This window comes from Carlito syrichta, unplaced genomic scaffold (genome assembly GCF_000164805.1).
Source record: "Carlito syrichta isolate Samal-C Ts95f unplaced genomic scaffold, Tarsius_syrichta-2.0.1 Scaffold305632, whole genome shotgun sequence".
NCBI classification, from domain to species: Eukaryota; Metazoa; Chordata; class Mammalia; order Primates; family Tarsiidae; genus Carlito; species Carlito syrichta.
The window spans coordinates 1088599-1114804 of record NW_007249728.1 but is presented as its reverse complement, the minus strand read 5'-3'; the positions used below and the strand labels follow the sequence as shown (position 1 = coordinate 1114804).

The following is a 26206-nucleotide window of genomic DNA, read 5'->3' as shown; positions in this document are numbered from 1 at the left end:
AAAAAAAAAAAAAAAAAAAGGTCTATCATAATGATTCAAGATACCATCCTTCTTTTAGTTATTGACATATACAAATCCAGGATACAAAAGATTTTAGCATAGTGCTGCCAGGAGAGAGTTATTCTGGCTCAGGGTCTTTGCATGGCTGTTCCCTCTGCCTGATATCTGAAATGCTCTCCTTCTTCCTCACATTTGCCTGATTTTTGCTCTTTGTCCTCTGCAAATTTTTAATCAAATGTTATTTTCCAGTGAGTACTTCCCTGGTATCCTTAATTAACACTGCACAACCCACTTCCACCTCCAATCTTCCAAATACTATTTACTGCTTTATTTTTCTTCATAACATTTAACACTATTATACTAAATATTTACTGCATACTTTGTTCATTAGATAAGTAGACTGTAGATTCCATGAGGTCAGAGATATTATTGTGTGTGGTTTATCCCCCGTGTTTAGAATGATGCCTGACAGTAAATGTATACAAAACAAGGGAAACTATATATCATCTATCTGTCATCTATCACCTATCTATTCACCTATCACTTATTTATCCACTTATCGATTCATCTATCATGTATCTATTATCTATGTATTATTTTTGTATCTACCCTCTATCTGTCATCTGTTTACCTATATGATTTATCATCTGTCCTTTATCGTTTTATCTGCCATCTATTATCTATCATCATTATCATTATCAATCTATCATTTATCTATTATCTGTTACCTATCTCTTATTTCTCTTATTTATCTATTATCTATAAATCTATCATGTATCTATCTTTTATCTATCTGTCATTTATCAATCTATATTCTCTGTCATCTATTATCTAGCTATAATCTATTTATTCATCTATTTAATCTATTCCTCTATCATCTATCTGTTATCTATTTACCTATTATGATCTATCATCTATCTATCTATCCATCCTCTATCCATCATCTATCTATCAACTATCTATCTAATCTACCTACTTATCTGCTGTCTATCTGCCTGCCTGCCTATTTAATAGATATCTAATATCTAGAAGAATAAACAGCATGGTGTTACTTGTGATGGTTTTTCTGGATGCTTTTGTTTTTATCCTTATACTTGTATTCATTTTAATATTTCCTAACGAAAGTAGTCTTCTTTTTATCACTATAGAAAACTGAAACTTTTCAAAATCACACTTGGGGAAAAAGCCATGTAGATTTATAAAGGGCAGTCGTAGTAAAGAGTATGCATGTGTGTGTTGTCTTAGATCTTTTCCTTGTATCTCCAAAAATATTACCAGAGCCAACTGAATATGAGCTTTGGGTTAACTTAGTTAAGGACAAGTTAAACAGAATAGGGAAGCTGGGCTCAGTGGCTCAGCCTGTAATCCCACGCCTTTGGGAGGCTGAGGTGGGTGGATTGCCTGAGCCCACGGGTTCGAAACCTGCTTGGGCGGGTGAGACCTCATCTCTACAATACAGCAAACAAACAAAATTAGCTGAGCGTGATAGCACGCACCTGTAGTTCCAGCTACTTGGAAGGCTGAGGCGGAAGGATCGCCGGAGCCCAGCAAGTCGAGGCTGAGGTGACCGGGAGCGGCCACTGCACTCCAGTCTGGGCAACAGTGAGACTCCAACTCAAAACAAACAACAACAACGACAGCAACAACAACAACCAATAGAATAGGGAGGAGGAACAGGCAATGTTATATAGTGGATTCTTCTTTCTCATTCACAAAATAAAAGCTAGACAGAAGAGGTATTTTTTTTCATATTTTGCTGACAAAATTTAGATTAGCACTTGTTTATCTGAACCCAACCCTCTATGCTGACTGTGTTGGTAAGCATATAACCAAGTGAAACTGAGCATTTTGAAATCCTACCCTCTCTGGCATGCAATACTCAGTGCTCTCATTTTCTCTTTGCTTTTTTAAGAAAGCCTGCCTAGCCGGGCTCAGTGGTTCAGCCTGTAATTCTGTGCTTTGAGAGGCTGAGTTGAATGGATTGCCTGAGCCCGTGGGTTCGAGACCCGCCTGGGCAACTTGGCGAGCCCCCATCTCTACAATAAATCAAAAAATTAGCCGGGCTTGGTAGCGTGCGCCTGTAGTTCCAGCTACTTGGAAGGCTGAGGTGGAAGGATTGCTGGAATCCAGCAGGTCGTGGCTGCGGTGGCCAGGGAGCATGCCACTGCACTCCAGTCTGGGTGACAGAGTGGGATTCCAACTCAAAAAAAAGCCAACCTATTACAAGTCTGTTACCATTAGATCATATCCTTCTGCCCCATCACACTTGTACATGCTGTCCATTCTTCATCAAGCTTAAACATGAAAATAGACAGTTTTCCCTGGATCGTTGGGTCTTCATTTCTGCAGCCTCTTGGGTCATGTAAACCTTTGATTAAGTAAATTTTTTATTATTTTCTCTTACCTGTCCTTTTGTCACAGTATATCAGTTGTGACCCTTATGATGAGTGAGGAAGAATATCTACCCCCACAATACCTCTCTGAAAATGTTTTTATCAAATGAACCAGGATGTTACCTGGCAAAGCCCAGAAAAAATGGAACAAAGAACTAACCAGAATTAATGAGGAAGCCAGAAAGGACAGATAAGAGGAAGGAAGAAGAGTATGAGAATCCAGACACCAAAAGGAAGGAGGTATTGTAAATATGAACTGAACCCACGTCAGGTGTGTGAAAATTGCTGTTAGCTAAATTTTCTTCTTCTTCTTCTTTTCTCCCTTTTGTTTAAGGCTTTATAGAAGAGGTGAACTAGAGCAAGTCTGGCTCAGCATACATTTTTACAAATAAAGGTTTGTTGTAATACACCAGATCCATTCAGTTATATATTGTCTGAAAGGATAAAAAGTCAAAATGGAGTAACTTTCGTCAAAGTGGCAGCCATTTTAACATTGCTTAGCTTTGTCATGCATTTTCAGCAGCTTATTTTAACCCAAACATTAATAAGAAACAAAACTGGTGTCCCAGAGGTGGTACTGATAATTGTCTTGCAACCCCCTAAGCATGCTTTGTACTAATTAACCTTTTAGTTATAGTATTTGTCTTCCTGCCATAAAGGGTCTGGCTGATCTAATCTATTGTGATCAGCTTTTTATGACCTAGGTGACACAGACTACCACCCCACCACTGGGGTAATTTGCCCCACCAAAAGGAAGTTTAAAAAGCATTCAACCTCCAGCATTCCCCACCATGTTTCCTTCAAGCATCTGGCCCCTTCTCTCCCTTGAGAAGTTAATCCACTCTTTTTAATTTACTTTTTAAGTAAACTATTTTTCCCGATCTAATTTCTGTGCAATTCTTTGCATCTTATCTAGTCCACCAGCACACTGACCTAACGTTGTCTATGGCCACTTTCTTGCTACTTCTTGCAAAGGGAAATCATTGTGACCAAGACCACATGGTTGCAAAGCCTAAGCATTTGGCTCTTAGCAGAAAATGCTTGCCGATCTCTATTCTCCAGAAATGACTGTGGTTACATTTCACTGAGATTGGCCTTTAGAAAGCAGAAACTGCTGGATATACTCCATACTGCATTTGGTGCTGTTTCTCAGCTCTTTTTGATATGTGTGAAGGGAGGGAAGCCAGGTTTCCACCAGGAGTCTAATGAAGTGGAAGGGATAGCCAATGAACTGCAATTTCTCGTTGCCTGGGGTCACCTCTGAATGTGGGAAACAGAGACAAGCAAGTGACTAATGGGAAGAATATCCAGGAAAGAGAGAAAAAAGAGATGAGGCGAGATGAAACTTTGCTCCTCCTAAGAGTTCTCTAGAGTCTTCCTACATTTTAACTTCTGGAGGACAGAATTCTGCTTGCTAGTATTTAGTGAACTGAATTTTGTCCTTAGAGACATGCACACTGCTCCCATTGACTTCAATGGGAGTAATGGGCCATTTGGTCCCACGACATCTGTGCTGGCTTCAGACTATTTAACAAACTCCTAAACAAATCCCAATAAAGTTCTCTTTAATGGGTACTATGGGTACTTAATTCTGGTGTGGGGGCAGGTGCTGAGCACACCTAAGTCCTTTCTTTTCCTTCAGGTTTATTAAGTTTCCTCCTTTTTATGGTGTGATAATTACTGCAACCAAGAACCCTGAGTCAAGCAGTAATAATCCCACTTGGAGTCACAAGATATCTACTTTTATAGATCTCGCTTGACCTGTTTACTCTAGGTTCCAATTTAATGACTCAATTGATTATTCATTTACATTTTTAATGTCTTTGTGGGCAAAAATCATTTTAACATGAATCATCTCTAACTTAATGGCCAACATACAAAATCATTTTGGATTTTCAATTTCAGCAAGTATTTATTGAGCCACTGAGCTCAAGTAAACTTAACCGGGATGAAAAGAACATTTCAGTTTCTGGTAAAAGATTCTAGAAATGATAGGGTTTTGTTTTTTTTTTCCTTGCACAATGACTGTCACATATGTGTGGCTCACTTGACATCAGAGGGTGGTTACAATACCAACTTTTCTGTCATTTACTTGTTGATTACATTTTGACTAAATATAATGTGAAATCTACAAAGCCCACATTTCTAGTTGAACTCTTTTAAAAAATAAATCCAGAAGTTTCAATAGTGTTTATTGACTTGTTTTCCTTTTATGTGGTCCTGCTTTGCTGGAGATAGTAGAAATAGTGAAAGAAGATAATACTATGGAGTGTACAACATAATAATAAATGGTATGATTTTATTAGATTATGAAATTTTCTATTTAACAAAAGTAGGCAACATGCAAGATCTAACTACACTTAAATTTACAATACAATATTCTACCTCAAGGCTCTTTACACATGCGTGTGGTGTTCATTTAATAATGTTTTCTTCTTTCACAGCAAGCAGGCGAAGCTTGAAGAATATGACTGCCTGTGGCTTATCTTTCCCAGTAGAACTGTTTTGAATATACTATTTATAAATTGTTCACCCAATCACCTACTACCTTCACTTCTTTCTAAAATGAGATGGGGCATAGGGACTATCTTGTCACTTTTATCTGATAGTTTTAAATAAAACCAGAATTTAATGCCAAGTAGAGTAGGTTCACTATTCATCCTTTGGAGAATAATAAGTGCCAGGGCTTGGTGAGTGGGGCAGTGAAAAATGAAATAGTATTAAAAAGTTTGACCATGTTTAACTTTACTAATTTAATTTTCATTGATAATTTTGTTAGTCCTGCTGTCAAATGTGTAGATCAAAGAAAGCGCTAATTTCATTCTTGAAGAAAACATCCAGATGGTCAGTAGTATTATTCCTACCACATAGAATTATTTCCTCTATGACAGGCCTGTGACAGGTAACAGAGTATAAACGGAATATACTACCCCTAAGTTTACTGATGAAAGGATCATCAAAAAGGATCAATAAACCACAATAAGCAAAGTTAGATACCCACAGCATTCCTAAATTGCTTTAGAATACTCAGTTTTATATAAGAAAGCATTTCCAGCACTCCACCTGATGAGTTTAATGCCTATTGGTTCCCTTTGTTCAGAACAGACATGGCCAGGTGAGGGCTTGTGTGTCTCATACCTGTGCTGTCTTCATATACCACAGTCACAGTTTTCCAGTTGTAATAGAGGACCAGATCCAGGATCGCTCTGCTGATAGCTGTGTAATCTGGGTAAAGGTTGATGTAAAACAAGTCTTTGTTGTCCACTGATGGGTGCTTCCAGCGAGTCTGTATGTGTGGAACTTCCAGAGCATTGCAGATAGACTGCACAGCACTGACGGAGGAGCTATGGGAGGGGCCAAAGAGAGCAGCCACACCAAGAGCCAGCTGGTCACATGCTGATGTGCAAGGACAAGGAGGGGATGGAGAGAGAGGGCAGGGAAAGGGAAGAGAAAAAGAGAATTCTATTAATTTATTCTTTTCTTTCATCATTCTTATTTTTAATTTAATTATTGATTAATCTTTGACAACCTCCATCTGTATGTTGAGGAAATATGCTTGGTCTATCTTGCAACATTCTTGAGATACTTAGTTACAGACAGATGTAATCGTAGAACTGATTAGCAATTCATCACTGGGTCAACTCCTTGCAAATAAAAAGGAGTGACTGGTCTCATTTCATTACCTTTAATCAGATGGAATCTAAATCCCTTCCTTGGTATGGTGTTGCCCTGATACCCAGGAGCACTTTAGCTACCAACAAGCCATTTGTCAAATGAAAGTCATATAAATTAAGTTCTATTACACAACAGGGTGGGGATAAAGATATTAATGTGGTTACAGTCTTCAGAAGAAAAACTCTCTGGTGACTACAAAGTGCTTTAGCTTTTGTCTTTTCAAAACTTAGCAAGAGCTGGGCTTGGTGGCTCAGCCTGTAATTCCAGCGCTTTGGGAGGCTGAGGTGAGTGGATTGCCTGAGCCCACGGGTTTGAGACCCACCTGGGCAACTTGATGAGACCTCATCTCTACAATAAAATCAAAAAATCAGCCAGGCGTGGTAGCGCGCGCCTGCAGTTCCAGCTACTTGGAAGGCTGAGGCGGAAGGATCGCCGGAGCCCAGCAGGTCAAGGTTGAGGTGGCCAGGAGCATGCCACTGCACTCCAGTCTGGGGGACACAGTAAGACTCTAACTCAAAAAAACCAAAACAAACAAAACAAAACAAAACAAAAAAACCTTAGAAAGAAGTTCCAGGTTATTGAAATACCGCTAAGGAATATTCATAAACAGTGATGATCCCTAATTAATTACAGAATAATGGACTAGCGTAACTTAAGGGAATTTTAGAAGACATTTCACCCAACTTACTCATTTCATAGACAATGGAGAGAATCATGGCCATTAGACAGCAGCAGAGCTAAATCACAGCCCAGGTACTCCAGCCCAAGGTCAGGCCTCTTTCTACCCTAGTATCAGCCAAAAATAGGCTAATAAGATTGAGTAGATATGTATTTAAAAATTCATTTATAACAAATTAATTTTTCTCATCATAAGAGTATAAATATTTATTGAGAAAAAATATTCATTTTTTCTATCCTACTATTTAAAATGTAGGAAAGAAAAAAAAGGCCCTATGATCAATCCTATCATCTTTAAATAATATTTATTAATATTTTGGGAATTAGAATCATTATATAAATATGGTTTGACACATTGTTTTCTCAATTTGACACTACAGCATGCTTTTTTCCCCAATCATTACAAATTCTTCAAAAGTATATTTTTAGTATCTGTAGAATAGACCATTTCCTGGATGTGTCATCATCTATTTAACCATTTCTATAACATTAAACCTTTAAATTGTTTCTGTTCTTTGGCTATTTTAAGTTACATTATCATACTTATCTTAGTTTTTATATTTTTCTATGCATCTTAGGTTACTTTCTTAAGTAGATGTCCAAAAGTTGAGTTACCAGCTATAATTAAAGGGTATTGATATTTTAAAGTTATTTGATACATATGGTATTAACCAAATTCTATTCCAGGGAAGTTAGGGCAGTTTGTCCTCTAAAATCATGTAAAATATTGCCTATTAATTTTATGCTGATAAGCATTAAATATAAGTTTAAACACATTTGCAAATTTATATTTTAATTCTATTTCAACAAAACTTAGAATTTTCAAGAGATAATTGAATGTCAGAATAAATAATAGTTAAATTCATACATGGGATTATGTTAGTTTTTATAATAATGTCATTCTACAAATAAAAATAATTAGAAAAACCATATGACTCTAAAGAATCTGATTTGATTCAGAGAGAATAATTGATAAAAGTTTGAGAGTCATATTGCAGCTATCTAAGGGACAACAAATGTTTAAAGTTATTTACAAGGAAAACTTTCTGATACTGTGCTCTCAGGTACTGAATTACTACATGAACTATGAAGATGTATAGCTTTCTGCATTAAGTACTGTAAGTGTAAATTGTCCTTATCTTCAGAAGCTTATTTTCTAGATATGTCTTCACTAGCTAGCCAGATAAAATGAGAACATGAGAATGTATGAACTGGTCTATCCAGCACAAACAATAGATTGAGATTCTTGCTAATATTTAGTTCTGGGATGCTAATATTACTTGACAGAAAATCAATCTTGTTGGATTCTGTTTGCCAGCATATGACCAGTTTTAAGAAGCTTTGGGGGGTCGAGCTTGGTGGCTCAGCCTGTAATCCCAGCACTTTGAGAGACTGAGGCGAATGGATTGCCTGAGCCCACGGGTTCGAGACCCACCCGGACAACTTGGCGAGACCTTGTCTCTACAATAAATCAAAAATTAGCCAGGCATGATAGCAGGACCTGTAGTCCCGGCACTTGGAAGGCTGAGGCGAAAGGATCGTCAGAGCCCAGCAGGTCGAGGCTGCAGTGGCCGGAAGGTGCCACTGCATTCCAGTCTGGGCGACAGAGTGAGACTCCAACTCCAAAAAACAAAACAAAACAAAAGCTTTGGGGATGTTTAATTTACAAGTACTGCAGGTATTTCAGATTGCAAGAAAGCTTTCAATTTTTATGTGGGTTGGAGTTTCATTGCTAAATGTAGTTGGTTTTCTACAAGTGTTTGCTCAGCAAGGTATTAGGAGTGTGTGTGTGTGTGTGTGTGTGTGTGTGTGTGTGTGTGTGTGTGTGTGTGAAAGTGAAAGAGACAGAGAGAGGAAGAGAGGGGGAGAGAGAAAGAGAGAGGGAGAGGAAGAGAGAGAGAGAAGTGAGAGACCTATCTCCATATTATGGAAATAATTTACATGAAGATGCCTTATAAACTTTAAATGCTATATAAATATAAGGTTTTAAAAAAATTTTTTTCACAGACCACTCTGACTTATATAGTATCCTTATACTAAGGTCATGCCAGAGACAGAGATTATTATGTTATTCATTTTTAATCTGTGCTCCTAATAAAGAAGTGTTTTATTTTGTTTGTAAAGAACACCAGACTTCTTACAGAAGAGTACATTAGGCGGACAAATCCTATCATTAAAGTAGGTTAATTCTATGTGGAAACAAACAGTATTTAATTATATGGCAGCCAGCATGAACCTGGTGCTTCTATTTGTTTGTGTGTTTTTAGTGGACAAGGAATTCTTCTATGAGGCAGAGAATTCCTCCTGTTCTGGGGTGATAGCCTCTGTTTCCACACAAACGCCTTTATTTGGTGACTAGATAGTGCTCTTGTTAGAGGCCAACCTTCAAGTACATGGAATGTGCCCTTACTTCAAAGAGTTGTCCTAGAAGTGTCTGGGAGATGTCTAAACAAGCCTCACAATTCCAAATGAATCTTTCTTTGAAAGAAACCTTGCAGCCTACACATAAATTCGATTACTTTTTAGGCACTTGTCTTCTGGTTCAGAAGAAAAAGGGAATCAAATGCAGACATTCCTGTCACACATTTAGTCTTCATATTTCTCTGATTTTTGTGGAAAGGAGTAAAAACAAGTTGAGAAGATACTAGGTAAACTCAGTAGTTTACAACCTGTTAAGATTCCGTGTGTGAGTTATGTGTGTTTTGGGCATTTCCACATGCTCAGTGGATGTGACCTTCCACAATGCTTTATTTGACTGCACTGTACAATTTCATGGTGGTATCTTAGCTGCAGGAAGGAAAAACAGATCAAGCTTGACATTTTCCATTCACAGCTGAACCAGTTAATCATAGAGTGGAGGGCACTGAAGGGTAAGCTAATCAGAAAGGCCCAGAAAACAGTGCTCGGCAACATCCATTAGGTTAGTTCAGATTGCATTGATCAGTGACATCGAAGACCGAGATTTCTCGCGACCCATTTGCACAAAGATGTCCACTTTGAAAAAGGGCAGGTAGTGAAAAGAAGGTGACCTATAGTGCAGACATATCACCCAAAGAAGCTTTTAAAAGTGGGAAAATGGTTACCTCTCCGTGAGGCTTCAAAACTATCAAAAAGGTTAATTCTCTGGATGTCATAGGTTAATGTGGTATTAGGCATCAGGGTTCGGTTTCTGTTAATGCTGGTGACGGCAAACTTGAAAGCTAATTCTTCAACATTAACAGGTTCATTTTCCATGGTTTCAAAAATCCCTCCTGCAGAAACAAAAGAAATGCACAAGAAGCATTAATCACATGATCCGTGTATAATTTTTAAAAAGAAGATGTAAACTCTACAAACAAAAGACCCAAGATGATAAATGGAAGAATTCTATTTGCTTGATACATTGATATTTGATAGAGGAAAGGTAAGTATTATTAATTGTACATTCTCAATATTTTTAAAGAGACATCCTGGGATTATCAACAGACACAGGGCATTCAGTATAGAAACCTTATTAGCTGGTCTCCATTTAACTTACTTTTTGATTGACCAATGCTCTTAATTTTCTTTGGAAATTAGAGCAGATCCCACACCCATTGCTAAAAGTTAAGCTGATCAACGTGTGTCACATGCAGATAAATTTGTATATATACTGTATAGGTATGACTAAGATTTCAAGTCCAATGTTAGACTGTATACTATCTTTCAGATGGCAAATATATTCCAAATGTTTGGTAGCATGAAAGTGTAACTGATAATATGGTGGAGAGAGATTTTCTACGGTTTGGACAAGAATTATACTATGCTTGAGCTAAACATATTTGAGCTGTATCCTGGTAGGACCATCCATCTTTAGAATGAAGTTCTTTCTATTCAGAAGCAGACATTCCAGACTCTAAAGGGATCAAGCAAAAAGTTAAGTGGGGTCAAAAGGAAGCATACATACTCTTAACCATCTTTCTCAGAATAAAAACATCTGTTTTGGTGCTTTGTGGCTCAGAATTCTGGGACCATGTTTTAGTGCTTTCCAATGTACATAGGCATATTTAAATAACTGCTTTTTTCTTTTAGTTTTTTGAGAAACTGTTTAGTCCTGCCCAAAAGCAAACCTGCATCCTATCTCTGGAGAAATATATACCTCCACTGAGCAAGTACACGTGCACTATGCTCTGATATCTTAAACATGAATATCTCACTACAAGCAACGATGCAAAATATTAGTGATTAAATCTTCCTCAGAGAATTCAGCTTGGTTTTGCTTGATACATTGATGTTTGATAGAGGAAAGATAAGTATTATTAATTTTACATTCGCAATATTTTTAAAGAGACATCCTGGGATTATCAACTGACACAGGGCATTCAGTATAGAAACCTTATTAACTGGTCTCCATTTAACTTACTTTTTGATTGACCAATGCTCTTAATTTTCTTTGGAAGTACCTATTAACTGATGCCTATGGAATGCTGAATACTTGTAACTAACAGGCTGCATTTGTCTACTCCCATCATTGAGTGACCTTACCAAAAGTCAGTTGTACGTTTTGTTAAAACTTGTCTATACTCGATTGATTTACAAGTGTTCTAAGTTTTCTATCTGCTCAACGGAAAATAAGACGAATATGAAAAGAAAAATCTGAAAGGAAAATCACAAATAAGCATCATGGGTGTCATTTGAGCACATTCTTTGTTAGAAAGGGAACTCCAGTAGACAGACTCTAATTCAAAGAAATTACCTTGATCCTACCTTGACAAATAAGAAACAAATGCATGTTTCTGCTAAACTGACTTTATTAAATAACCAACAGTGTCAGGTTGTGAGAATTAAGATGGTTTATATCAAGCTATTTTGGCCCATTTTTGAATTATTGCTGGCTTTTGTAGACTGATGATATGAGGCATTCATGTGTAGATCATTTCCTTGTGTTCTGATAAACCATAGTTGAAAACTGTGTGAGGATGTTCTGTAATCATATTAACTTTTTAATCTAAGCCGGGCTCGGTGGCTCAGCCTGTAATCCCACGCCTTTGGGAGGCTGAGGTGAGTGGATTGCCTGAACTTGCGGGTTCGAGACCCACGTGGGCAGCGAGACCTCATATCTACAATAAATCAAAAAATCAGCCTGGCGTGGTAGCCCTTGCCTGTAATTCCGGCTGCTTGGGAGGCTGAGGCGGAAGGATCGCCAGAGCCCAGCAGGTCAAGGCTGCGGTGGCCGGGAGCGGCCACTGCACTCCAGTCTGGGCGACAGAGTGAGACTCCAACTCAAAAAACAAACAAAAAAAAACTTTTTAATCTAAAGAACAATATTAGACATTTATTCTAAAATAAATGTTAGGAAAAACTTTTCTGTTCAAGTGAATTAAAGTTAAGGAAAATCCACTTTGGGGTAAATTTTCAGTTTTTCTCAGAACTATAGTGGATGGTCAACAGTGAGGTGGTAAGCTCACATAATAGATACTTGGTCACAAGAAGATGGTAATAAGATGGTACTGACATGGTCAAGGTGACTCATACAGAGGGTGGTTTGGTGTTAGGGCTTTTGCAGTAATTATTAGCAATGATTTGCTTACTTGCCTATCTCCCCAACCACAGAGGAGGAGCCCTCTAGCAGAGAGTGTGTCTTATTCCGAATCACCATCTTTGTGGAGACCAAGCCATCTTAAGACATTCAGGCTGCAACTATTTTAGAGAAAAATTAGTAATCGACTTGGATGTGAGCACCACTTATCTAGATAGGGTAAGCTGGTTGGAGGGGACAAACATCTGAACAGGGAACAGACGTTCTCAATTTTGGACCTTTATCCACCTACTTCTTCTTTCAGAAGGATTTTTAAGAACTAGAAAGTTATTATGAAATAACTATTTTTCTTTAAACTTATAGCATTCAAGGTAGGTAGTATTTTTTTCCTGTTTTTATAAATGAAAAAGTGAACAAGGAGATTATTTGTTTTACACAGCTTATTCAGAGTCACAAAAGTCTTGTCTGTGACAAACTCAGATGTCTGAATCTCCAAGCAATACATGATTTCACTTCATCAAGTTATTTCTGTTGTTCTTCTTCTCTAAATGTTGGCTAATCATGCTGCCTTTCTTACCTCAGAGAACTTCTCTGTAGAGCCAATGATACAATGAGTCAAGTTGCCCTGAAAACTGTCATCCCCCATAAATACATTGGTATTATTTACACATGGATAATGAAGACAAAAAGAGAAGTTGGCACCAACTTTAGAACTGCCTGCTCAACTTAACATTGTTCCTTTAGTATATAGTAACCTACCACATTAAGCTGAATGTACCAGAGTGTAAAAGAATTATAACTATTTTAACTATATGCCTAGATTTTCTTTCATTCCTTCACCAAACAGGCTTTATAAATGGTGTCATTAGCTCAACAGCCCATCATGCTCTTTTTTCCCCTAGAGAGGGTTGTTGATAAAAACCAAAACCTATAGTGATGTGAAGCACATGGAAAACTGTAGAAATAACAAAAAGTGAGATCTGATAAAAATAGGAGTAAGTTATTAATAGGAGCCAGACCAATACTTCATATGTGGGCACACTGTAAAAGGATCAGCTAGGCCGGGCGCAGTGGCTCACACCTATAATCTCAGCACTTGGGGAGGCCGAGGTGAGAGGATTGCCTGAGTCCGTGGGTTCAAGACCAGCCTAGGCAACTTGGCAAGGCCTCATCTCTACAATAACTCAAAAAATTAGCCGGTCATGGTGGCACATGCCTGTGGTTCCAGCTACTTTGAAGGCTGAGGCAGAAGGATCATCTGGGACCAGAAGGTCAAGTCTGCAGTAGCCAGGAGTGTGCCACTGCCCTCCAGCCTGGGTGACAGAGAGACTCTGACTCAAAAATTTTTTTAAAAAGGATCAGCTACTTCCTCCCTTCTCCTCTGCATAGCTTCAGATTTGACAAAATTGAGATGTGGAGTATTTGATAAGAAGAGTAAAGATACATAAGATACATACACCTAGGGACACTTGCATATTCCCTCCATCCTTCCCTCCCTCCCCCCTTTCCTTCTTTTCTTCCTTCTTTCCTTCCTTCCTTCCCTCTTTTTTTGAGATTTTTGGGTGTGGGATGCCAATGAGGCATTTTACACCTTTGGGGGGTCTCCATGTCGCAGACTTCTTGCCTGAGCCATTGAAAAGCCCAGGGTCCCATTGGTTCAAGAGCAGGGATCGCTCTACCTTGTTCATTCTTCTGTTCTTCTTCCTCTTCTGCTCATGCATTTGCCCTTTTCCCTGTTTCTTTTAAGGTCAGTGCTCTCTCTCTCCTCTTTATTTCCCTTTCTCTATTCTCTCATTTGAGTTAAGCAAGACTCCTACTCCTAAAAATAGAGTGGAACCTGGAAGATATCGAAAAAGTGAAACTAAGAAGCTGGCTTAGGTTCAAGGAAGAAAGGGAAAACTGCTCCTTTCCTCTTATTTGTTCTAAATTTCCCAGGAAGGACAGTAGGTGAGGAAAGAAGGCAGGACTTTTCAATCTGCCATAACTCTTGAGAAGTAGATGGAACGCAGGTGGGTGAGAAACTGTGAAATCTGCAGACCTGGGTTTTCCACACTCTCTTCCATCACTTATAGTCACACCTCATGTACACCTGAAGCATGAGAAGTATTTTAAGCTATTTTTAATCTTTTCTGTGTTGTGGATCAGTTTGAGTGAGTATAGATCACACATCAGTCATTAAAGACTGATAGTGGTTGGGTGGCAATCCTCTGCCTTGTCAGCATTAGGAAGCTTGAGCAAGGGTCAAAAGGCACCTTCATGTACACCTCCCCAGCCTCTGCCTTTTCTCACTCACTGACATCCAATCAAAGGGTCAGAAAGTGGAAGAAGTTTTTTTTTCTTTCTTTTGTATCATGCTCTAACTTCCTATGTGAATATTTGTGTCATTTAAAATAAGGGTAAAATCATATTTCTTGTAAATCTCAAAATAGATATGAGCCTTAAAAATAAAATGTATTTTTCTGAATAAATGTACCTATTTAGGCTTTATCTGTGAGGACTGTGGATTTATTGTCTTGTATTTTTCCACTATTTTTTTATGGGAAGGATAGATGGTATAAATAAGGCTAATGCTAAAAGAGTCCTGTATACTGTCATCCTGTGTACTGTCATTTATACTGTGTTCCCTCACCTGAAAAAAGGTGCCATACATAGTCATTAAACAAAGGATATAGGACAATAAAGTGTGTGCCCACATTCTGGAGTAGTTTTGAAGCTCAAAAGCAACTTAATTTTGGTACATCGTTGTTATAAGCTGAATTGCATCCTCTTCAGATTTATATGTTGTGGCCTCACCCCTGGTTCTTCAGAATGTAACTGTATTTGGAAATAGAATCTTTAAGGCAGTGATTAAGTTCAAATGAGGCTGCTCGGGTAAACTCTAATCAAGGCTGAGTGGTGTCCTTATAAGAAGAGGAAATTTGGACATACAGAGATACACCAGAGATTTGCACACATAGAAGGACATGTGAGGACACAGTAAGAATGTGGCCATCTGTAAGCTAAGGAAAGAGGCCTCAGGAGAAACCAAACCTACTGACACCTTGATCTTGAACTTCAACCTCCAGAACTGTGAAAATTTGCATTTCTGTTAAGTCACCCAGTCTGCAGTATTTTGTTAAGGCAACCCTAGCAGACTAAGATGTTCATCTTTTCTTTCTTTCTTTTCTTTCTTTCTTTCTTTTCTCTCTTTCTTTCTTTCTTTCTTTCTTTCTTTCTTTCTTTCTTTCTTTCTTTCTTTCTTTCTTTCTTTCTTTCTTTCTTTCTTTCTTTCCTCCTTTCCTCAAGGGCTTTAAAATAAAAAGTTGACAATTTTAATGGGAATAACATATATGGGAGTAATATTCTCTTCTAACAACATTCTGACTTCATGGCACAGTAATTTAAGATGCGCATAGAGGAACTCCCTTGAAATCTGAGTTAGGTAACAGCATTTAGCCTCTGTTGGGTAGACTCCTGCACCAATGAAGCCAGGACACAGGCAGTTTTTTGTGACCACATGAGCACCGGTAGAGGTCATAACTGGCAACTGTATATGTAGCAAGTTGTTTTCAAGGAGTGTGGTGGGTGAGAGGAGGGGTGATCTTGTGAGGGCTTTTGGGTTGTGCCACATAATCCTATCTAGACTTACGGGGAAAATAGTTCACAATCATAAGCTCTACAATTGTTGGTCAACAATGTGATCTCTGTAGGTAAAGGGTAGCACTTAAAGAAGGATAAGACTAAATGATGGGCTGTTTATGAGTATACCTAAAGTAAACCCAAAGTAGTGCTTTCCAACCTTTTCCTAAACTCCGCTCTATCTTTCTAGAATCATAATGTTGAGAAGGTTCAGAAATGTATATGAGAAGGACCTAACCTGGTTCTAGGTCCCACTGTCTGATTTTTTTTTAGGTCCCCAAAAGACTTTATAACCTGGCTTCTAATAACTGTTATCATGGAACAGGACAGTATCTCAATCAAAATCAGTTACAAGCATAACATGGTAGAAATTGAGGCCTTTGTTATGGGCATGTACTTTGAAGAAAAGCAATTCTACTGTTGTCTACTGTATTTGTCTCAGCTCCCTCTCGATGGGGACTGTGCCGAGTGATGAGTGGAAGTACAAAAATTGCTCCTTACCTCCAAAAAAGAATTTTAAAATTTTTTATTTTTTTTGAGTTGGAGTCTTACTCTGTTGCCTAGGCTGGAGGGCAGTGGCACGCTTCTGGCTACCACAGCCTCAACCTGCTGGGCTCCGGTGATCCTTCTGTCTCAGCTTTCCAAGTAGCTGGAACTACAGGCGCGCGCTACCACACCCGGCTAATTTTTTGATTTATTGTAGAGATGAGGTCTCGCCAAGTTGCCCAGGCGGGCCTTGCCTCAGCCTCCCAAAGCACGGATTACAGGCTGAGCCACCGAGCCTGGCCCAAAAAAGAATTTAAGAAAAATAACATGTATTGTGCCAGGGAATCAATTCCATTTAATGATGAAAATAAGCACAGGAAAACACATTCAATTTTATTCCTGTAAAAGGAATATATCTTTCTGACTCTACTTGCCTTGTAATGACTATATTCCAATAATAACCATCTCAGAAATACAGTAAAATTACACTCTACCTATATTTAGTGGCTGTTTTTACTTCAACTCATGGTTATGCATGCCAAGTCCATGATTCTACTGAAGAGCTCATTCATTCATTAATTCACTCATTTATTAATTTATTTATAAAATGCTTGCCTACTATGAGCCAGGTACTGTAAAAGGCACACAAAATCTGACTTTTTTTGTGAACAAGACAAACAAAAATCTGACTTTTGAATCTTTGATTCCAGAACGAGAGCTGGTCATATACAGGACGATGTGCATTGTTATGTCAGGGTAAGATGCTAGGTAAGTCTCACTAGGGAGGGCGATTTATTTATTTATTTATTTTGAGTTGGAGTCTCACTCTGTTGTCCAGGCTAGAGTGCAACAGCATGCTCACGGCCACTGCAGCCTCAACTTACTGGGCTCATATGATCCTTCCACCTCAGCCTTCTAAGTAGCTGGAACTACAGGCATGCACCACCATGCCTGGCTAATTTTTTGATTTATTGTAGAGGTGAAGTTTCGCCAAGTTGCCCAGGCTGATCTCAAACCCGTTTGCCTCCCAAAGTGCTGGGATTATAGGCATGAGCCACCGGCACCAGAGGGAGGTTGATTTTTAAAAACATGAAGGAAGTGAAGAAATTGTTCTGAAGATATTGAGAAAAGAGTGTGGTAGTCAGAGGAAGCAAAATGTCTAAGGTGTGAGCTGTCTAGTGCTATTTTTGAGGAACAATGAGGCTGAAGTTGGGTGAATCAGGCTTTGAACTGGTAGAAGATGAGATGAGCTCAGAGAAGTGATGGGGTGGATTAGAGCAGATCACAGATGGTCTTGTGGGCCATCAAAGAGCTGTGAGTTTTATTGTGAGTGATATGGAAAGCCACTGGTGGGTTGTAAGCAGAGTAGTGAAATGACATATTTCAAAAGAACCATGCTGGCTTCTGTATTAAGAGTGAACTGAAGGAAGGAGAGGGACAAGAACAAAAACCGGAAAGATCTGTCCTTGAAGTGGTTGTAGAAATAGGTCATTTCGGGAAGACTTCATTTCAATAGTTCAGATGAGAGATGATGGTGGCTTGGTATAGATTAGTAGTACTGGTGTGTGGCAAAAAGTGGTTGAATTCTAGATGAAATCCGAAGGTAAATCTGGCAGGATTTGCTGGTGAATCACAAGTGAGAGAAAGGGAGTCAAGGTTGACATCAGATTTTTGGCCTGAAATTGCCTTTGACCAAGATGAGGAGCAGTGTGGAAGGTGCGGGACTTGGGGTATGATTACTTTATGCCTGTGAGAAATCCAAGTGAAGAGTCGAATTGTGAAGTTAGATATACGGATCTGGATTTTATGGGAGATGTTGGGCCTAGACATAGAAATACGGGAGTCATCACTATAGAGGTGGCATTTATAGCCATGGGACTGAATGACATCACCCATGAGTCAGTATAGGTTGAAAGAGGCAGATATCAAAGTGATGCAGTCACCAGCCAAGGAATGCCTGAAGCCACCAGAAGAGAAAGGAGAAAGTAAGATGCTGAATTTCCCCTAAAGCTCCAGAAAAAGCAGGCCTCTGCCAATACCTTAGTTTTGGACTTCTTACTTCTAAAACTGGGAGAGAATAAACTTCTGTTGTTTTAAGTCACTATGTTTGCGGTCATTGTGATGGTAGTTACAGGAAACTTAAAACTTATACAGTATCTCAATTGTCAAGAAAATTTCTGTTGGCCACTTTTCATTACTGTATTTCTTTTCCCTTTGTAAAATGTCATTTTATTCAGTACTTCAAATAGCAATTTTTTTTAACTTTCTCATATGACATTGCAAATACAGCAGGTAGCTATACTGCCCAGCACATTGTTTTTTGTTTATTACTTTCCTGTTTTATTCTGAATATGACACAAACAAGATATTGTATATATTCTAACAAGCCTGCTAACTCTCTTAACTAACTGCTGTGCTCCCATTGTGACAAATTGAGAGGTCACCCAGGAAGAGAGGGTAAAATCATTAGCAGGCAATCAAGAAATGAAAAGCTTTAGAGGTGTTGACTCCTGTTTTCCATTCCTGTGGAATAGTAACCATTCCAGAAGCTATCAACAGGAAACAAGATGGTAATTTGATCTATTCCTTTGCTGATAGCTGCTCCTTAAATATACAATATTCTATTGCCTCTCTTTATTGCCACATCCATAATTCTAGTTTATTACATCATAAGCAATTTACTATAGGCCTATATTTACTGCACCTTTAATTTCAAGGCTACACATTTAAATTCTAAGATTCCCTTAGATAAACACTCTCTTTCTACACTCAGCCTTCCCCTTCTTGTTTTGCTTTTAGAGACCAACACAATGTTGGTGATGATCTTATGCTACATTAATTTGGATGGGAAGCAGGTTTTCTCTGACCTAGTGGAAAGCAGATGGACAGGAGGATTATGGACTTTTACCTTTCAGTAAGTCCTGGCCAAGAACAGAAGTGTGGGTAAGGACAAGGATAGCCTCAATGACCTGGCTCTATCCCAATCTGCTACAAGTGTCTTTAATTATTAGTGTCCCCTGAAGAAGGAAAATGAAGTTTAATGTCTTTCCTGAGACATCTAAGCTCTCACTTTGATGTCTCAAAGACAACCACATGAATCCAGCAAGAATGGACTTCAAGGAAGAAGAAGATATGCCTACAGAGTAAGGGATTATTGATGTGTTTCAGAGGGTGGTCAGTAAGGGAAAGGTTATGGTTTGGGGGCAGTTTAGCAGACACTACCAACAATTTTTCTTAACCAATTTGAGTTGTATGACAAAAAACATCCAAAGTCAAAGTTCCTCTTATTCCAATAGTATTCAATATTCAATTTAACTCATGAAACATTACGGTCATCTATTAATGTTGAAGACTATGCTGGCAGCAGAGGAATATACAGGTGAAAGACACTTGGTTCTTGCCCTCAGCAAAACTTCCTTCCAGTCTATTGAGATAGGATACTTTGTAACTGTCAATTATTTCACCAACAAAACAAAAAGTCTACTTTTGTTTCCTTCTGCGAGAAATCTTTCCTGATCTCTCCAGCCAAAGGTGAACTCTCCTTCTCTTTCAAGAGCAATAAAATCTACTGCATATCTGGGGGAATTTATTTTGGTGTAAACTCTTAAACTTAGGGCCTGCCTATCTTTTGAGGGTAGGGACAATGTTTATTGAAATGTGCCCTCTATCTCAGAGTTAGATTCAGTGATTTAGACATGATATGTTGTCCTCAATAAACAGCCTTTTGGTTGAATTGATTCTCTTCCTTGTGCCTTTACCACTGTTCCTCACAAAGTAGTTTGTTCTGCCAAGACAAAGATGTTGATGAGCAAAGTGGGAAAGCTCAAGAGTGGTTGCTGAGGGCTGAAGTGAGACAGCCTGGCTCTCTCCATTACTGCCTTGACAGCAGTGATTGCTCACTCTCTCCCAACCATGATGGCCCATTGTCTCCAAGCACTTTGAAAGCTCTGATCTCTAAATGCTCTCTTTTCATCAGGCTGCCAGCCTCCTAATATCATGGAGGAATGGCTCATCCCCTCTTCAACTGCAGATTTCAGGCAAGAACCAGGAATATTGCCAAAGAATTCATGCCAAATTTTTATTCTTAAGAGAGTCTGTGATCACTTTAATGTCTCTTGAGAGCAGTTATGGCTTTAGCTTTTAACATCTCATTTAAATGACATATATTCATGCTAAAAGGCCCAGGATTCCATTTATCTACTTATTAATTAGATGCACAAAATATGACAAGTTTACAACCTGTCATTCCAGGGAAGCTATGTTATGTGTTTCATCCTAATTTTCTAGTTTTCTTTCCCTCTATTTCTACCATTTCTCAAGCTGAATTTTCTTCTTGCTGAGAAGAGAACATTACTGTTAAAGATGAGAACTGATATCTGAAGCCAGAACAAATGGAAGCTCACAGCTCCAGCAGAGCAGTATTTACCAATGTGTGTGCATAGTTGTCGTCCATGAGATGCTGCACACAAAGGGGGCTTAGTGGCCAAATATGTCTGGGAAGCGTGGCTTAGTATCATCTCTCTTGGAAATTCATACCACACAATAACATGTAAATGTCTCTCAGAAGTCCTGCAGCAAATAAAGCAATTTGACTCTGTTTAACTCACTGTTCCTCAAATTCATTTGATCATAGGACAGTTTTCCTCTTAACTGTGACATGCAGTGGAATTGTTGTCCTGAAATACACATTAAAAAAAAATGTGATCCAGAGAGCTGCTCTCTTTGGAACTGACTAAAATAATTCGCAATCTTAAATATTGTTTTTATGCTCATTTTAATAAAAGGATGTTAGGCTTTTGATAAAAAAATATGAACCCTTCAGTTATGACACTGGTTTTTGTCTAATCTAATTAATATTGGATTTTTTTTAACCTCCTTTATCTCTTTATAAAAATAACCTAAACATAAAGATAGTTTGTATTTCAATGAAAAGTCACATCTTTTAATCAATTATATCTAAAAAATATGTTTCAGGGAGGGTGTGAGTCCTTGACATTTAATGCAAGTATTTAAAAATGCAAAGTACTAGGCCTGGCTTGGTGGCTCAGTCTGTAATCTCAGCACTTTGGGAGGCCGAGGTGAGTGGATTGCCTGAACCCACGGGTTCAAGACCTGCCCAGGCAACTTGGCAAGACCTAATCTCTACAATAAATAAAAAATTAGCCGGACGTGGTAGCGTGTGGCTGTAGTTCAGGCGACTTGGAAGGCTGAGGCAGAAGGATCGCGGAAGCCCAGCAGGTCAAGGCTGCTGTGGCCGGAAGCGTGCCACTGCACTTCAGTCTGGGTGACAGTGAGACTCCAATTCAAAAAAAAAAAAAAAAAAGCAAAATGCTTTGATATATTCTCTTCTTTTTCTTTTTAAATATTTCTCTCTTTTCTGTTTATTTATTTATTTTATTCTGTAGGGGTCTCGCTCTGTCACCCGAGTTGGAGGGCAGTGGCACAATCACGGCTCACTGTAGCGTCAACCTTGGGCTCAGATGATCCCTCCTCCTTAGCCTCCCAAGTGGCTGGGATTACAGGTGCGTGCCACCAAGACTGGCTAATTTTTTTTTTATTATTATTCTTTGTAGAGATGAGGTCTTACTATGTTGCCAGGGCTGGTGTCCAGGCTGGTCTCAAAATTCTGGGCTCAGGAAATCCTGTGCCTCAGTCTCCCAAAGTTCTGGGATTACAGGTGTGAGACACTGCACCTGGCCTCCATTTGGTTTTTTAAATATCTCTGTGTATTTACAAGTAATCTAGTTTTTAAAAACAACAAACAAAAAACAAATAAGAATCTTATAAATAACATTTTTTATTCATTGAATTTAAAAAATGGTGCAAAATGACATATTAGACAACAAAAGTATTTTAGAACATCTAAAAACATTACAGAAGCTCCGATGTACATATTTGCATATTTACCACAACTTCTTTCCTTTAAAGTCTCTAATTGGAACGTGTATTTATTTATTTATTTATTTATTTTGAGTTGGAGTCTCACTCTGTCGCCCAGACTAGAATGCAGTGACACACTTCGGGCCACTGCATCCTCGACCTGCTGGACTCCCGCGATCCTTCTGCTTCATCCTTCCAAGTAGCGGGAACTACAGGCGTGCGCTACCACGCCCGGTTAATTATTTGATTTATTGTAGAGATGAGGTCTTGCCAAGTTGCCCGGGTGGGTTTCGAGCCTGCGGGTTCAGGCAATCCGCTCGCCTCGGTCTCCCAAAGGCTGGGATTACAGGTTGAGCCACCGAGCCCGGCCACGTGTATTTATTATTGTCAATCAAGTTACTATAGAACCCAGAAAGTATTTCAGTTGTGCATACCCTCCTAGATTGCTTACAGCTATGTTTTAATATTCTAACATCCAACTCTATGAAATGAAATGAGGGCTCGCATTGACATGATTAAGTTAGATAGAAGTTATTTCTCAGAGAAAATCTCTTTTGTGAAGTAGTTAGGTCCCAGATGAAGAGAGATAAACTTGACTAATACAAGTATTCAGAAAAACTACAAGTTGATCAAAAATAAAGCACAATTAAACATCATGTCACAGAGGGATTCATGCTCAGAATGCTGCAAAGAAGAAGTTTGGGAAATGCACACCATTTATTTTAAGAGTACAAAATTATGAAAGTCCACTTGACTGATTATTTACATATATTTCAGAATATTCTGTACCCTGTGAACTCCCACAGTAGACACTGCTGTCTGGTGTGTATGCATTTTTTTATTCTAAATAATTTTATTTTGAAAACATGCATACACATAAATTTTATTTTGAAAACATGCATACACATATAAATTAGGTAAAATGTTGAAAGAAAAGGGTAAAAAACCTACAAGATATAACTATACCACTGTGAAACTACTATTAACAGTTTGGTAAATTTTCTTCTATTCTTTTCCTGTATATAAATCAAAATTTCTCTGAAATAGTTAAGATGATATGATCTTATTTTATTCTGCCATTTCCACATAGCACTATTCCATTGGCATCTCTCCCTGAAAACAACCCATGTTTTTAATAATTGCCTAATATTTTATTATCTGGATATGTCACAGTTTGCTGAATCTACTCCATATTTTTGGGGTAAGTTATTGTCAATTCTTTACTATTATAAATCCTATTGTGATTGAAATCAGGTTTTTTCCATGATTTTGCTCAGAGAAAGTAAAATGCCTTAAAATGCAGTTATGAAGTCGTAAGGTATAAACCGTTTATGCTTTTGCTATACAATGCTAAATGGACCTGCAGAATCGAAGGCTGAACAATTTATACATGCATCCACTGTCTAGAAATGCCTAATTTAATCGCAACCTCCTTTAGAATGGTTTTAAGTCAGTTTATTACAGAAAGTATGCATTATTGTTTCAATTTGCATCCCTTTGAATATTGATGAGCCTAATTTTAAAAACGTATTTACTACCTATTTGCATGTTGGTAATTTTAAATTACTTGCTCCTGCCCTTTGCCCTTTTATGTATCCTGAGATATCATTGTTTCTGTTATTGATATAAGTCACTTTCTTACTCATAAGGATATAAAACTGTGGACATTTTTATTGCAAATGTTTTCTCAGTTTATTATTAAGCTCTCAGTGCTGATTAGATTTCTAGGCAGAGAAATGCTTAAATTTTTATTACAGTCAAATATATTGAGTTTTTTTCTTGAAATATGAAATGTGTGTTGTTCCCTCCCTTCTGAATACACTTGGGGTTGCACCTAACTTGGTGTTGGATGGGTCTGTGTCTAGGCCTGTCCCAAGGCTTGTGAACAGAACAGAAGTTTCCTGGGTCACCTCCTGGTCAGAGGACTTAACTGCCACTAAAAGAATCCTCAGAATTCTGTTGTTTCTCGCTGTCCAGAGACTGCTCCCATCAACCTGGTGTCCAGAAGAGGACATTGGAACAGAGACTGCAACAGACTCACTATAACCTTTCAGCAAGAATGTATGTTTTAAGTCTCTATTTTAACTCTTTGTTGTTTCAGAGAAACCATTTGTTACAGTAACAGAATCTAGCCTATGTGGAACTATTGGAATATTTACAATTAAAAATTTTTCCTCTACCTACAGAACTAATACGTGTTCACTGATGTAATTGCTTTTAGGATTTTTATGATTTTTTGTGATTTGTTTATTTAATACAATTGTGATTTCTTCTGGCATTGTATACTGCATACTTTTTATTATTATACATACACATAAAATTTCATACTGATATGTTGCACTACCTTTGTCATATATTGAATTATTAGTTTAATTTTTGGACACTTCTGTTCCATTGATCAATCTGCCTTTGTGTATGTGGAATCACATTGTGTTAATACTGGTTTTCACACTTGTTGGGTAAATGACCCTTCCTTTAGGGTTCAATTACTTTTCTTATATAATATCTTATTGAACAGATTTGCCTATTTATTAATTGGAATTTTGTTGAGAATGTCATTAAACCTATAAACTCTTGGGGGAAATTTCTTAAAATATAAATCTTTAAATCTAAGCACATGAGACATTTATATTTATATCAGGACACATATTTATTAGTTATATTTTATAGCTTTCAAAGACAAGTCATAATTATTTTTCTAGATATTTTGGGTTTCTTTCACAGCTGAGATGAATCTTATAACATTTCTTTTTTTGTTATTGATTTGTTTATTTACATCTACTCACCTTCTCACAATATTATTACTTTAATTTTCTGTTCATTACTTTGAATTTTCTCATAATACAATAATCTCGAAATATTCATTATTTCTATTTCGCTTATTGCATTGGCTATAACTTTTAGAGTAAGAAATTGAGAGTGAATCTCCTTAATTTTTAAAAAAATTTAAATGGAAATGCCTCTACTATTAAACCATTACATATAATTTGGAGGTTGGATTGAAATAGATGCTACATTGTTAGTTTAATACAAGAAATGTAAATTAAAACAAATATTATACTCATGCCTCAAACAATATGCATTGAATTTTATCATACATTTTTAAAAGTTCAATTTGCCTTTCTAATGAGTTATTTCATATGAATATAATTATTTACATTAACTCACCCTTGCAATTCTGGGATAACTTGATCATTTTTTAATAACTTATACTTGAGGATTTTTTTCAATATGCTGCTGAAATTGACTTGTCGATATTTCATGTAGCATTTCACGTTTTTAATTAATAAATGATATTGATATATAAGTTTGTGTATTAGCCTTGTCAATTTTGTCCTTAGAATTACCTAAGCTTAATAAAATGTAAAGGATAGCTTTATAATATTTTTATGTGCTGGAAAAATATAAATATTTATTTACTCAAAAGAACTTATCAGTAAAACTATGTGGGACTGAATGTTTCTATAAATAGTTCTTTAATAAAATTTTACATTTTTTCCCTTAGTTTTTGATATTCTTGAATGGACTTCAGTAATTTATTTTAGACTACCATCTATTGCAATGAGATTTTAATTATTCTTATATAACTATGTAAATAATATTATATAATAATAATTATTGGACTAAAATTGTTATGCTTCCATTGTTATATTTCTCTCATTTCAACTTCTTTTTAAAATTTATTTCTCAGCCAGGCTCGGTGGCTCAGCCTGTAATCCTGTGCCTTTGGGAGGCTGAGGTGAGTGGATTGCCTGTGCCCGCGGGTTCGAGACCCGCCTGGGCAGCAAGACCTCATCTCTACAATAAATAAAAAAATCAGCCGGGCGTGGTAGTGCATTCCTGTAATTCCGGCTACTCGGAAGGCTGAGGCGGAAGCATCACCAGAGCCCAGCAGGTCGAGGCTGCGGTGGCCGGGAGCGGCCCCTGCACTCCAGTCTGGGCGACAGAGTGAGACTCCAACTCAAAAAAAAAGAATCCA

At 37.7% G+C, this 26206-nt stretch overlaps 1 protein-coding gene across 1 annotated transcript in view; it reads right to left on the bottom strand.

The window, feature by feature from the left end:
* Positions 1-26206, bottom strand: part of GRIK1 (glutamate ionotropic receptor kainate type subunit 1) — a gene marked incomplete at its 3' end in the record, with an annotated part of 308353 nt that overhangs the window by 34233 nt on the left and 247914 nt on the right. The window contains exons 2-3 of the mRNA XM_008061876.1: positions 9830-9997; positions 5532-5789 (exon numbers count right to left, since the gene is read on the bottom strand). Coding sequence (XP_008060067.1) covers positions 5532-5789; positions 9830-9997 — 426 coding nt within the window. The remainder of the gene's footprint in view (positions 1-5531; positions 5790-9829; positions 9998-26206) is intronic.